The 15,211-nt window shown below is 42.3% G+C and overlaps 1 protein-coding gene across 13 annotated transcripts in view; it reads left to right on the top strand.

Annotated features, from left to right (window-relative positions):
- myo9aa (myosin IXAa) overlaps positions 1 to 15,211 on the top strand; it is a 106,929-nt gene that overhangs the window by 75,069 nt on the left and 16,649 nt on the right. For 8 of the 13 annotated variants that reach the window (XM_020712158.3, XM_078944226.1, XM_078944229.1 and 5 more), the window contains 11 exons: positions 171 to 221; positions 890 to 965; positions 4,690 to 4,827; positions 6,365 to 6,404; positions 6,482 to 6,604; positions 7,304 to 7,384; positions 8,247 to 8,357; positions 11,203 to 11,325; positions 11,780 to 11,929; positions 12,755 to 13,062; positions 13,449 to 15,128. In XM_020712158.3, the coding sequence (XP_020567817.1) occupies positions 171 to 221; positions 890 to 965; positions 4,690 to 4,827; positions 6,365 to 6,404; positions 6,482 to 6,604; positions 7,304 to 7,384; positions 8,247 to 8,357; positions 11,203 to 11,325; positions 11,780 to 11,929; positions 12,755 to 13,062; positions 13,449 to 15,128 (2,881 nt within the window). The remainder of the gene's footprint in view (positions 1 to 170; positions 222 to 889; positions 966 to 4,689; positions 4,828 to 6,364; positions 6,405 to 6,481; positions 6,605 to 7,303; positions 7,385 to 8,246; positions 8,358 to 11,202; positions 11,326 to 11,779; positions 11,930 to 12,754; positions 13,063 to 13,448; positions 15,129 to 15,211) is intronic. The other 5 variants (XM_078944228.1, XM_078944227.1, XM_020712164.3 and 2 more) reach the window with 1 other exon arrangement.

Genomic DNA, 15,211 nt, shown 5'->3' with positions numbered 1-15,211 from the left:
TGAGAAACTGACCGGGTGTTGGACTCCGCCTGGACACAGATGTCCACACGTCACTAACACGCTCACAGGCGGCTTGAGTCGCGCCGCGGGGCCCTCAGTCGAGCTCACACAAACATCTGCTTTCTCCACAAATGTGTCATTTCACTCAAACGTGTTGTGCCACCTTGCAGCTCCAGAGGAGACTGAAAATGTCTCACAAAGTGATGATGACAGTGAAAACGGTACAGTTGGAGCCCCAGTTTGCCAGCTGAGTATGCTAACGTGGTAGCCTTGTGATCTGTCTGCACTCGATTTAGCTGCAAAGGAGATGCTTTTCTGCATCACTGCATCGGAGCGCAGCTCTCTCACAGTAGCAAAGTCACACAACAAGCTTCATTAAACCCCACCTTAGCAAGAGTTTAACCAAATTTGAACTTCATTTGGAGCCAAACTAATCCTAATAACTTACATTGTCCACAATTGAGCACTAACAAGATCACATGTCCCTGTTAACCTCACAGATCTTTAACATCAGATCACCTAGGTTTTGTTTTTATAAAGAGGCACATAACTTTCACGGCAATAACACTGGAGTGGACAGGTGTTGTGAATGTTTGTGTTGAACCCTTGTGCTATCCTAGGCACTTTAACATTGGGAGTTGGGTCATCTAGACCCACTAGACAGTGCGCTGAACCTTTTTTCTTCACTGATTTGTGATCTTCACTGGTGTCCATGGATTACATGAAATCTTTCCATCTTCATCCACCTTTGTCATGGTAGGGAGAACATTTCAATGGAAGGGTGAGTTCATCTAAGATAGCACAAGGGTTAAGTGTCTGGTGTTGTGGGGTTTTTTTGTGTGTGAATGTGTGAGATGTTCTCCTGTCTGACGGCAGTCTTTGTTATCAGGTACCAGCAGAAAAAGTCCTTGGATGCGTCAGTCTGATAATCAGGGCTTCAACTCCACGATGGAGAATCCGCCTCGGTGAGTTCTGTTGGTCGGGTTTGTTTCCTTTTTATGACTCCATAGCTACAGAGAGAGATAAATGTTATACAAACATTGAGTTCAACTTTTTCTGTGTTTTAAAAATGAGTGTTCCCAAAACGGCAATTGGACAGGACAAAGGAAAATCCCTGATTGGTCCAGCCACGCTGACATGAGCATCTGTAAAATCCCAATGACTGATTTAAATGAATATGAACCACAGTGTTTCCTCGCTTAATGTGGGAGTTACATTCCAAAAAATAGCCCGCAATAGGCAAAATTTATATAGTTGTCAGCTTTGTTTTTTTAAATATTCTGATAGATGTTTTAAGGCCGTAAAACCTCTCACTACACAGGTCACACGCTTTTTCTCAGACAGATCTGAACATTTTCACTCTTTTCTCGGTCAAATTCATAAAGTTCAAACCTTCGTAGAAAATAAGTCCACTGACTTCATGTAATGAACCCAAAATCTGCTTGCAATTGAAGATTTATGTGAATTTGGCAAACTGAAGGCCGACGAAGTATGCATTATAACTTTTTAACGCACGCCGTGGAAGCCTGAACCGTCCGCTGCCCACTTCGAAGGCCATTAAACCGCTTATACCATTGTCACTTAATATAGAAATAAATAGTAACCCGTTTTTAGTCCTTAATTCTTGTTTTTTACCAATTTGGATAACTTTTCTCACAAAAAGCGAACTATTCGCACCGCACCACGTAACAAATAGTCTGCGTCTCGCTGCGCCACCTCTGCAGTCAAGATTTGGCGATATAAAGCGATATATATATGCTGATCTTTCCTTTGGGTTGAATAAAGCATCAGTTCAGAGAGAAAGTTCACCTCTTACCGCTTGTTTTTGTCCAAATGATGAGGCAAATGGTCGTTTTAAAGAAGCCGGCGCAGTGATACAAAACATTTAAGCTAGGTTACAGGAACTTCTTTTTCACCGTGCGGTTATCACTTTTTAATGCACACCCAGCAGCCAATCAGAATCAAGTATTCAGCCGGACCATGGTATAAGAAGGATGTTAAGAGATGATGTTTAATCACTTTGAAGAGCTCTACAAAAGCAACAGCAATCACGCCTCCATGTCTGGATTCATGAGATCATTCAGATACTCTCTCAGTACGGTGCTGATCATGTCTTCAACACGTCACATGCCGTAGTTAAGGCTTGCCAAAGTTCAGATATTTAAACTAGACATGCTTCATCACCCAAAATGTGCTACTGCCAAACACCTCAAAGCTTCCATTTTTTCTGTAAAATCCTTCTAAGCTGCTAATTATTTTTAAGCAGCAAAATGAAAATGTAGATCTTTTTCAGTCAGGTTTTAGTGCAGTGCATTTCAGCATTTCCTAAGGTTTCTAAAGACACTGTAATGTCTTGTTCTTAGGTTTTCCTAAAGACCCACTCCAATCATCTTTTGATCTTTTTTAAAATGTTCCCAGTGGTCTTTTAATTATAATTATGCAGTTTTTAGGCTAAATCAAAACCCGTGTCATTTTCTTGGTCATAGTTTCTGCAGAGTGGCAGCAGTTTATTAGAAATTCTTCTGAGTTGTGAGCAGGACCGTTGGTATTGAGGAACCCTGCCCCCCTTCCCTCGTCCAGAGTTGACCAGGGGGTTTGTGGCCCGCCGATTCTATTTTCTACGTCACAACTACAAGCTTTTACAGACAGCATTTTTTTCGTTTGCTCCTGATTTCCCACGGTGGAATAAATGCACTCAGAAATGCTATTTAAGCTTAATTTCCTTTGTATGTCCTCTAACATGAGAGAAATACTGCAAAAAAAAAAAAAAAAAAACACCAAAAAAAACATTTTCAAGGTAGTGGGTTTTGAGGCGTAGAGAGGTTCCTAAAACAACAGCTTTTGCTTTTCAGATTCAGTTTAATCCTGTGTTGATGGCCCTCCGCTGCCCGCCTTTCCGTCTCCCTCTTTACCCTCCGAACTCGACCCCGTCCAGCTGCTTTCTTCATGATGTAAAGTCAGAGCTATGCAGGCAAAAATAAATGTTCAGTCTGGGTGCTTGTCAGCTGCGTGGATCCGCAGACAGTGAAGTGTTTAATGGGACTCTACGGACATAAACAGTTACCACAAAAGGCATTTTGTACTACAGCTATTTACCAAGATGGCTGATCGTCTGGGGAGAGATTCATCTGCAAACAGCAGATGAGATGTGAACAAAAGATTTGTCTTTTTCCAGATGTTCTTGCATCCAAATGCATTTTCTGATTTGGTTCTGGGAAGAATAAACTCAGAAATGCTCGTAAATCGAAATACTTTGATTTAGACTCTCTGGAGGTTTGTGGATCTTCACCTAGGAGTTATAACACAGGAGTAGAAATTCAAGTCATATGTATCTGCAGCAACCTGCTGCTTTCAAAAATAAATAATGTATTCCATTCTGCTTTAAATATGAACTTCTGTCAAGAAAAACATCCATTTTGTAAGCAGTTTATGGCCCTCTGCCTCTGAGCATGTGCATAAAAATTGGTGAAAAGGGTCGATTGTTTTTGCAGAAACTGACTCGCAGCCCACAAATGAAAAGTGCAGTTGAAAAGGAGTGGAGGGGTATTTCACCTGTCATGACAGTCAAGACCTCCACTCTAGGATGGACGTTTCTATAACTGCCAGGATCGTTTTACTGTTCACCAACATCAGTTTGAGTCTTGAAACCAGAGTTTGTACGTTTTGTACAGAATATATTCAACAATGTGTTAGACTCCATAAAAGCACAAAATTCAATTCTTTTTAAAGTTAAAGTCCCACTTTGATCATATTTTGATCTATTTTCTCAGTGGCCTTTTTATTACAATGATCCCGTTTTTAGCCTAAATCCAAAAAAAACAGTCGTTTTTTAGGACAAAGTTTCTGCAGAGCGGCAGGAGTTAAATAGAAAAACACCTCTGATTTGTGGGCTGGACAGTTGACGTGGAATAAACTTACCCCCATTTCCCATCATCCCTATGTCTACACTCTTTCCCGCTAGCTTACAGGCCCGCCCCACTTCCCCTCTCCACTGTGGAGTGTAGCAGTGAGCATGTGGCCCAACGATTGTAGCTTCTGCATCATAACAACAAGGCTTTACAGACTGCATTTTTTTGTCTGCTCCTGATTCACAACTATTTGAATAAAGAAATACACAGAAATTGGAATTTTACGCTTAATGTTCTTAATACATGTCCTTCTTTATCCGAGCAATGCAACAGGAACAAGTTAAAATCACCAGAGTCAAGATTTTCATCGGAGTGGGTCTGTGGAAACTGTTCCAGACTGCAGACATTGAATGGAGTTAAAAATGTATCGCTTATGGAAAACTTACAAATTTGGCTGCTTGGCCAAAAGAAATAGTCTTTAAAAAAAATCTGTAGTACTTTAAATTGACATGACTCTTCAAAAGCCCCGGCCTCTTCAAAAATACAGCACTGCTGGATGTTCAGCAATGATTTGCTGCTTTTCTTGGACTCTAGAAAAAACAAAAACGTAAATTCTTGAACCTTAATGATAAGCCAACTCTCAAAATGTGCAGAAATGATTGTCTTCCACGGGTGTGCATTTGACGAAAAAACAATAAAAGAGGAAAGTAGGCAACAGCACTGAGGTTAACACTATAAATGACTGTAGCTATTGTACTGTGGTATTTGTCGTTGGGTTTTTGGTTTTCTTAAATTCAAAATATGTGACATTTCATCGCCTTTTTTCTCCGGTGTCTCAAAGTTTTCAAGGCCCCGGCTGGAAAGGGCGCACTGGTCGACAGAACTGCTCGGGACCCGACAGCTCCACTGCAGAGGAGGAGGGCCTGTTTCTGAGCTCTGTCAGCAGCAAGCTCCTGGAGAGAGCCCACGACATCCTCATGTCAGTAATGCTTCTAGCTGCTGCCGCTGCTGATGCCGCTGATGCAACAGCCTTCCTTCTGTAGACGCAGCTTTTCTGCTTTACAATTGATTTCATGTCCTCTGGAAGTTATGCATCGCTAACTTGTTAAAAGTTGGAGAAGTTGCAGCTATAAATAATAGAATCAAGAGAAGTGATGGATAAATAGCTACTGCTAGTTTGATGGCAGAGGCTTAAATAGACAAAACATCAAAGAATTAACCATTATTACTGCTACAAATGCCACAAAACTGAAATGAGAATCAAATGGTTTTCATCAATATTATCCAATTAATACTGGATAATAATATAAAAATAATTTATATAGTTAAGTAAATAAAAAAAACAATGAATACAGTAAACCCTAAAAGTAGTGAACCACAAAGGACATATGGCAATTATGCAAAGTGCAAACCTAATTATTGATCACATTTTATGTTGATTAGATTAGAATGGGAAAAATGGCCAATGAGTTTATTATCTACTTAATAGTGAAATGCATCCACTGAAATATGTTCAAACGTTAACATTGACTATGAAATTGCGTAATTGGATTTACGATAATACATCTGCCTAATGGAATCGCCACAATTTCCACAAAATTCTCATTTATTGGAATGCACTTTTGCACTTGGAGGAGGTGGTTTTTGAGGCGAAATCGACATATTTCTAAAAACTGCAATGGCAGCACTTTTTTCTGAATGAGTCAGATGGGTAGCTATGGCAAAGTGCTTCTTGGTAGGAGCTGGCTGCCTTATAGGCATTGCACAGCAGGCACCGCCAGAGGCCCCACAGCATCACACACTTCTTCAGAAGTTGAGCGTGTCATGCAGAATTGTTGAGTCCACAGCTCCTCTGTAAAATCATCAACCACAATTTCCCCAAATCCTTTCGTTCGTAGCCACTCCCACGTGTAAGGAGCTTTCCACTCCATGGCCTAAATAAGACGCCAACGTCTCCTTTGATAGATGATGATGAGCGCTAGTGCCGTGGCAGAAATGTGAATGTATCTGCTGTAAATAAAGCATTGTTTTGTAAAAGTATTTGGACTGACTTATCGCATAAGTTGGCCTGTTTATTCGCGTTATGATTTAATGGAAACAGTGTTATTCCGAAATTGTGTTTTTTTCGACATTTCTAAAATTTTGATAGTTTTGCACATGCATGTAATGGAAACACAGTTTTAGTTGTGGCAGGATTTGATGTTTTGGCCAGTTAAGTTTATCGCTTGGACAGAAAAGTTGAAGATGCATCCACCTCACTGCTTTGGCTAAAGGGGGTTTGGTCTGAAAGGGACTTCTCTGGACTGAATCAGCAGAGAAATGTTGATGTTCTTCAGAGGAATGTCATCCTGAGAGGTGTCAGTGATGCAGCACTTCAGTCAGATCGGAAACATCTCATCCGTTTTTGACCTCTGATCTTGCAGAAAAACACATTTTTCAGTCCAGAAGAAAGAAAAATGTTTTGCCGTCACTTTTTAAACAAACTCTATACTTTTCCCTGTTTTTCTTTTTCAAAGGAGGAACAAAAACTACAAATCCAAGCCAAATCTTCCAAAGGTACTGCTCTTGATTTCCTTTAAACTTTAGTGAAAATGGACCATAAAAAGATCTAATGCCTGACTTTGCACTTTCAGCACTTACTGAATGTGAAGTCACTGAAGTACCTCAGCAAGCTGACACTTCACGACCGCATCACCAAATCTCTTCTTCACCTCCACAAAAAGAAGAAGCCGCCGAGCATCAGCGCACAGTTCCAGGTCAGAAGGGTCAAACACGCTCACGGCAGAGATCCCAGTCCAGCTCAAAACGGAGATTTCCTCCGTTTCTGCCCCTGGACTGAACCCTCTCATATCATGAGGAGGAGCCTCCAACCAGAAGACACAGATGAATAACATGTCTGCTTCAAACAAAAAATAGGGTTTTCATGAGAAAGTTGGAAAAAAAAAGTGGTTTTGCTTTCATTGACACACCCAGTTTGAAAGTCTTTACTTTTTCATCTGAGGGAGATGATAAAAACATTTAGAGGGTAAATAAATTCACTCCAAATATCAGTTTGTTCCAATCATCTGAAGTCCCGAGGAAGCTTCATTGGTCTTAAATAAACATTAGAGAAGCTGGTGTTGGCGAGCATTAGGCGGGACTCTAAAGCAGAGGAAAGCGAGGCCTGACTTCTTCAGAACCGTGAGCTCCCGCAGGCCCCTCTGGCAGGCATGCAGCCATGTGTGTGGATGACTTCACTTTCCACATCCTGTCCTGCAATGATTGCTTTCATCTCCCCAGGCAAGGAGGCGAGACCAATTCCCCCCCCCCCCACAAACACGTGTGTTTTCAGCACATGAAAGCGATCCCCCCCTAGCCGCATTCGTACATGTTCCTCACGTCGGTGACGTGCGGTGGGAGTGTTTTCTGTCAGCCAGTGACGTGGGCTTAAACTTGTTTTGTTTCTCCTCCTGCAGGCTTCCCTCAATAAGCTAATGGAGACTCTGGGTCAGTCTGAGCCGTATTTTGTGAAGTGCATCCGTTCCAATGCTGATAAGGTATTGTGTGTGTGTGTGTCTATGTGTGTCTGTGTGCTGCCGATGCAGCCTCTTTAAACTGCTTCTGGTTTAGTTTTCAAAGCATTTCTGTTTCTTTGAAGTTGCACTTCTTTTTTTTCTTGGTGAAAGCATTTATTGTTTCTTCCCTGACCTCACTTCACTGCAAGCTGTGATACTTGCAAGGATGTAAAATCTTGTTTTTAGACATTGAAGATATTTGAGCAGGTTTGAAGTGAAGTTGTTTTAACTCATCATTGCCCTACACCTTTCCAAGCATTTCTTCATGTCAGCACAGTTAAGAATCTTTTGCCTGGTTACGAGCTAGAATATCGAGTTAAGGAAAAATCCTTTTGCTTCATACGCTTGACAATAGAAAATATTGATTTAAGATGAAAAAAACACTCAAGTTGCACTTCTTGGTTCAGTTTTAAGTATGTTATTTTAAAGTTCAATAAATATAAGTTAGACTGCCATTCATTGTTGTATTGGAATCAAAAATGTAGATTTAGCTTTTATGAATTAGTGCTAGTTTTTAGACTTTAGAAGGAGACCGGCCGCCTTATAGGAAGACTGGATTCTCATTTTCTTCACATTTTGTTCTAAAGTGAGTCGTTTCTACTTATAACACTAATCCTTTGTCACTTTAATCAAAATAAACTACAATTAGTTACATAAAACTCAAAAAATAAAAACTATTTGGAAAGAACTAGCAAAAGAATAGTAATTATTGGGCTGTATAATATTTAATTTGGAGTAGTTTAATCTAATCATTAGCTCTATAGCGCCCCCTATTGGGTTTCTCCTTAAATGAGTGTTCTTTTGCTATATTTAAGCTGCTGTAACTCTCCCTTCTCCCCATCAGCTGCCTTTAAGGTTCAACGATAACCTGGTGCTGAGGCAGCTGCGTTACACGGGCATGCTGGAGACCGTGCGCATCCGCCAGTCCGGTTACAACTTCAAGTACAGCTTTGAGGTAACGCACAAGCTTCCACCCTTCCAGAGCTTTTGCACATGTAAAGTTCTGTCTCACGTTTGCCACATACTGGACTGAAAACAAAAAACCCTTTTTTTTTTGTCATGGAGGCCCTGAAGTGGAAATTATATGGGGTCAAACCATCAGGTAAAAGCAAATGAAAAAAACTGAATTTTTTATTTGGAAAAGAAAATCTGAACACTTTTTTTAAACTCAAAAGTACACATTGTAAACTTGAGGGAAATTGCAAAGTAAAAAAAGTTTAAAAAAAAGAAGCAAATTTGAGAAACATATTTTTTAACCTGAAAGAAATATTGAAAAATTTGAAAGAATGTATAAATGGCAAACTTGAATTGAAAAGACTAAATACCTAAAACTTCTACCAAATAAAAAGTAATGTTTATTTGTAACAGCTGCTGTATTTTTAACTTTTGGTTTTTCGTTCCTTCGTCTTTGCTTTCAGTTCTCAATTTTCAGTTTCATTAGCTGATGAAACTCACATAAAAGTTTTGTCTAGACTCATTCATTCACCTCAAAGTTTAAAGTGCTTTTTATCCGACCCACTGAAACCAGTTTGGTCGGCTTCACTGCACCAAAGTCCACAGAACTCCGTCCATGAAGACGTGGTTAGAAGGGTGTAGATCCAAAGAATTGCGGCCTGCTCAGAAACCTGAATTCAAGCCCTGAGAGATGAGCTGGAACAGATATTTGGAGCCAGACTCTCCCCTCTAACATCAGCGTCTGACTCCTTTAATGCTGCACTGAATGATATGAGCTCCAATGATCGCAAAATTAGGTGTCAAGCTTTCCAGGGAGCTGTTTCTGCTGCAAATATTCAACCAAATCTACGTCAGTCAATATTTTCTTCATGCTGAGGCTTCAGAGGAATCCTGTAACAAAGAGATGTCTGGTTTTCTTGGACTTAAAAGATTCTGAGGTGTGTTATAATAAGATGAATTGGGAATACATTATGACCAGGCCGATTATTTTATTTTATTATTTTTTTCATATTTCAGGCATAGAAATACATCATTTTAGCCGCAGTAGAACCGTCACACTTCATGACTTCATATTGTTACATTTTGCTCATTGCCACATTAAAATGTTGTCTTTATTCAAAAAGGTACACCAAAATAAAGTTTTTTTTCTAAATTAAAAAGACATAAATGAAGCAATTTTTGTATGTTTTAACACCAATCTTTCATCCAGTGGTAATACTGTCAGTTTTGTTTAGTGATGCTGCATTCAGCCACATTTGAATTGTTTATGATCTATAATTTCAGAGGGACCGGGTTCAAAATGATCCCATCCTAAACTTCATAGCTAATTAAGTTGAAGTTTGTAGAGACAAAGTGCAGAGATTTCCCCCCCCCCCCCCAAAATGCTGTTTTCCATGAAGCAAATGCTGGTAGAGCAACATTACATGAACATGTCTGCAGGCTTGAGAGCTTAAACGACACCAAACCTTCAGTTTCCAGGAGTCTGGGCCGTTGAGGAAATCATCTCGAGGAAAGTTGTGTTCTAGTTGTGGTTTCAGCTTGCGGTGTCAAGAATGAACTGAAGGCGAAGTAGATGGCAGCGTGTATAACCGCACTGGCCGTGGTTTCAGTGCTGTGGAAGTGCTCTATGACTAATACAGCAGGCGGAGTTAAATGCCATGTTAAAGCTGTGTGTGTGACGGGCTCCCCCTTCCCCTCAAAATCTGTCCCATCTCGTGGTTTTGACTGTTTCTATGTGACACTCCCATCTTTCCAAGATTACTCACAGCTCGTGTCAGCATCACTTTACCAGGATACACACTTTTGTTCCATTTTGTCCGTCTTGGGTTTCTGCGAGGCTTTGCTCCACCTCCTTCCTCTGAGAAAAAAGTTAGTTTTCTCCCTAAAAATCCTCGCTTTTTCCCCCCCCGCCTCATTTCAAAGAATAGTTTCCATAACCATAATTAGTTTTTTTCTATCTTGCTTTTGAAATTTAATGTCTTAAACCTAACATTAAGGTCGAATGATAACATAAATTATTTCCTGGGTTTTTTAAGACCGTTGACATTTGATGCCTTTTGAAAATGTTCAACCTAAAAGCCTTTGGGTAAAGAATCCATTCTTCATAACCCATTTTTAATCTTTTTTTCGGTTTATTTAAAAAATATAGGATTATAACTATAGTGTTTGGTCAAACAAGCATATTCTTCTACATCTGAGTCTTTTAATGAATAAAAATCAGTCCAAACATTTTAAAGTCTAATGTTAAAAACCAGAAATGTTTACCATTAAAAGCAGATGACTGGCTGTCATTGCCATCGTTTCATTGAGTTGTTTTTCCTATCTATCTGATGAAAGAACAGTACATTTCATGTTTGTGTGCTAAACTGACGGGTAAACGGCAGGTTTGGAGTGAAAGTATCTGTTGGTCATTTTCAACAGACATTGATGTTTAGCAGCAACAAGTTTGGGGCTTTTCTTGGCGTTATTGTGGAATATCTGGAGGATGGCATCACTGTGGACAGCTCTGCTGCTCAGAACAGAGTCTTTGTCTGCAGGTTTCTGAAATCCAGCTTGTAATTGTATAAACACGGCATCTGCCTGCCTGCCTGTCCACCCTCACGGTGTATTGGATGGACACAATGGGCCACAGTTTAAAGAAGGGAAGCTCAGAATACTTGTATCATGATGGTTGAACCCCTTCGAATATGGACTTCTGTGTCTCCGGACGGCAGGAGAGGTTGCTGTGGAAGCGAAACCCCATTTTCATAGAACGTCATCTAGAATCGATAATGAATTTGTGACATGAATCCGTGCGGTTGGATGTGTGACTGAGTTCAAAGCACTGTCTCCTTTCTGTGTTGAAGGATTTCGTTCATCACTTCCACGTGCTGCTGCCGCCGGGCGTCTCTGTTGCCAGGGAGAGCATCCAGGAATGCCTGGGTCAGCTGGACCTGCAGCCGGAGGGCTACCAAGTGGGAAAAACAAAGGCATGTCGCTTTCCCTCTCAGCCTCATGCGGCGAAACGGCTGTGTAGTAACCATGTTTTAATAATTCCATCACCACTAAAAAATGTGAGGTAAAATATGAGGAATGCTGCTTTCCTGTTCGGCGTCTTTTAATGAGAGGCTTAGACAAACATTTAATTTAGAGAATTTCTGCTGTTTGTTGTTAAAAGAATCGTTTTTTACAGAGGAAAACTATAAATGGGTCAAGTGTTGTGCTTGGAGGGACCTCATGTTGTAAAGAGGATGTGTATGAATGAGACATGATATCGGCCTCTGCCGTCTATAATTAGTGGATCATACCTGACATTCTTGTCAGCCAGGGGATGTTCAAGCTCCCTATTTTGGGTTTGTTTTCTATTGGTCTGGGTGTATTACCCATCTGGGGTCATTGAGTGGCGGTCCAATAAGTCCCCTCCATCATCGTCCCTCCTCTCAGGTGTTTCTGCGGGAGGCTCAGCGTCAGCAGCTGCAGGCCTCACTCCACAGAGAAGTTCTGCGGCGCATCGTCATGCTGCAGCGGCGCTTCCGAGCCCGGCTGGAGAGGAAGCAGTTCGCCAGGATGAGGGAGGCCGCCAGCTGCATCCAGGTACGTAACACAGACTTTATCATCCTGGATCTGAACGCCACTTTCCTACATCCACCCACTAAAATCTTAACAGACAGGTGAAGAGAGAGATTCTACAACCGGAATTTAAACATTTCTTATTCGGATTCTGAATTTTTCCTTTTATTTAAACTTCTTTTTGGTCAATGTGTGCTAATTTTGTAGAAATATTTCTGTTTTTTAAGCTCTGAAATCATAAAGAATAAAAAAAAAAAGTTTAAAAAAGAAAGTTTAAACCTAAACTATCTTATGATGAATGGATAAAAGTCACTCATAGCAGAAATATTTAACAAATCATACCACAGAGATCTCTCCTTGTGTTCAGCTAAAGTAAAATTTAATTTAAAAAAAAAGTATGAAAATAGGAAAAAAAAGCCCTGTTTCAAGAAATATTGTCTTATTTTTTGGGCTTGCAAGAAAAATAATCTTAGCAAGAAAGTTTTTGAATAGTAAAATAGTCTTACTTCTAGCAAACATGTCAGAGTGGAATTTTTTTCTTCATAATAAAATTTCTTGATAAAATAATTTTTTTACCCCATTGGCAGATTTTTTTTTTTTGCTTATTTAAAGAAAATCTGCAAGTGGGGTTCGAATTCTGACTTCATTCTAATTAATTCAGAGTGGAGATGAGCCGTAGTTTCTGCAAATTTGTTTGGGACTCATAAAGTACATCATTGTCCGATTATCATGAATCCTTTTTGTAGAAGGTTAAAAAGCTCTTCATCAAATATTTCAGTGTACGATACAAAAAATCCCTGCATATTTTCACTCGAATCGAAAATCTTCATTGTCCTCTTGTCTGCACAGAAATGGTGGCGTTCTCACCGGCCGGTAGAGCAGGAGGATTACTGTGACCCTGTTCTCCAGGAGGGGGCAGCTTTGTGCCTCCAGACGCACTGGCGGGGTTACAGGGCGCGTCAGAGGTTCAGGCGGTGGAGGCAGGCGGCTCTGGTGCTGCAGAAGCTCTGGAGGTTCCAGCTGGAGCGCCGCTGCGCCGCTGCTCTGGTGATCCAGGCAGCGTGGCGCTGTCATGGGGCCAGACGGGAATACCTGGATCTGCGTGACGCTGTGGGGAAGCTCCAGGCGTTGAGCCGAGGTTTCCTGGCCAGAAGACGGTAAGCCACGCTGTGAAGAATGTTTTCATGAAGACGAGTTTTTGAAACGGACCAAAAAATTGAATATTTGAGCATTTTTATGGCTGTCCCTCTGTTCTATAAGTAGCCCGTGAGCATGGATGACTGTTTGATTTTGCTAAAGCTTGTGAAACCCCAGATTAAGGTTCCACACAGCTTCAGCAGTGTATTTGGGCTTTGTTGTGTGCAAATAGATTGGTAAGATTGTAGCATTACGCAAGCAATCCAACCCAAAGCAGCTCTGCAATCAGCTGAGCTGCTGAAAGCAACGTTTTGGATCTTAGACTCCCATGGGTTTGTTTTTTTGAGGCCAACAAAGTGTCACTCATATGTCTTTATGATAAATGTTGGATCTTCTTGATTTTCAGCTTCAGAGAGTTAAAGGAACAGAAACTGAAGCAAGAAGACAAGCTTCTTAAGCTCCAGAATGGCCGGGTGAGTGTCCCGCTAGAAGAGTGGGAGCAGCCTGACACAACCATGGGGCTGGACCTGAGCACCTGGGAGGATCGTACCTGCGAGGAACGAGAGCGGAGCCTCCTCAGCACGAACAGAGATGAGGAGAAACGTGACGGCACAGAGGACGGCAGCTCTAACGCTACAATGGAGGAGCTACCATTGGCACCAACGCCACCTACAATACACCGAGAGAAGGATCGAACCCTCGATGAGGGCAGCCACAAAACAACTCGGGCCAAAAGAGAGAACCGGCGCATGAGAGAGCTGGAACAGGCCCAGTTCAGCCTGAAGCTCCTCAAGGTGCGGGCAAACAGCATCGGAGTTTCGTCTTCACCGGAGGAGCAGCATTGCTCCATGGAGTTGGTGCCCCCTGCGAGTCCATCTCTTCCTTCCCCTCAGGGAACGCCAGACAGCCAGAGCTCCAAAGGCAGCTTCGAGCTTCTGGTTATGGATGAAGATCCCAGCAAGGCTTCAGAAATGGCGGCAGATAGAGAGGAGTCCGGCTGGCCTCTGCCAGCTGTTCCAGATGAGTCTGAGTCCAACAATGAAGTTTTTGTGACGACCTCGAAAAAACCAGCAGAGACGCTTAAGACGGACGTATCTGAGGCTGTGAGCCTTCAAGAGAACCACAGCCCCACAAAAATGGACCTCCCCCCACATCCTGCCAAAACGGAGAGCTGCCTACCGACCTTTTACATTCCTGCTCGTGAGCACAGCCCTGCAATCCCCCTTCCTGCTGCTGAGCTCCAGGGAAGCCAAAAGCCAGTGATCTCCACAACCATCACTTCTGCACTGAAGCCTCTGAAAGATCGGCGAGAGTCCGCGCGCCGCCCCCTGGTGGTGGTCATTAGTATGCAGAAGGAGACTCCGCTTAGTGAGGAGCTTGGAAGCCCTATTCATCCTCCAACTCATCTTCAAGACTCTTCAGCCCAGACTGAGAATGTGGGACCTTCTGCACCTAAACCAGACTCTGCACCTCAAGGACCCGCCCCCAAACAAGAGCAGGTCATCATGGACAAGCTCCTGAAGCTCAATGAGGACCGAGAGGAGCGGCAGAGGAATCAACAACAGCAGAACGAGAGGGAAATGATGGAGCAGATCCGGCAGCAGAAGGGCGTTTTGGAGCGACAGCGCCTCAGTTTTGTTCAGCACGAGAGGGAAATGTTCGAGAAGCGCAGAGAGGAGGCGCTGCAGAGGATACAGAGGAGCCAGGAGGCCGAGCAGAGCTCAGCTTCCAGCAGTACCTTCAGTTCCAGTTCCCTGCAGGGGGAGCGGTCACCTCAAATAACCTCTCATGGCAGAACCCACTCAGACTCCTCCCCCTCGTCTCCATGCGCGGACCCCCATGTGAGTGCTCGTCTCCCCCAGCTGCCCCCTCCACCGGCCTCTGCCCCTACAGAAAGGCGCAGGGACAGAAGGCCTGTCGCAGAGGGGTGGGCCCCCAAACTCACTCTCGAGTTCAAAGATGGAGGAGGGAGCAGGATGAGGACGGCCACAAACAAACCGCCGACCTCTCACGACGCCACAGCAGGTCTGACGGAAAAGACGGGGAACATCTTCTTTTTTCCCAAAGACAAAGTCGCAACAGCGAGGTGAGGATGTTTGACACACGTTTCTGTTCTGGTTCTCCAATAATAGTAGTTTTTTAATTAAATCAAAATTTTGTATCTTAACT

Source organism: Oryzias latipes, chromosome 3 (assembly GCF_053564925.1).
Source record: "Oryzias latipes strain Hd-rR chromosome 3, Olatipes_Hd-rR_3.1".
NCBI lineage: Eukaryota > Metazoa > Chordata > Actinopteri > Beloniformes > Adrianichthyidae > Oryzias > Oryzias latipes.
Note: the sequence above shows the minus strand (reverse complement) of the source record. Positions and strands in the feature narration are given on the sequence as shown.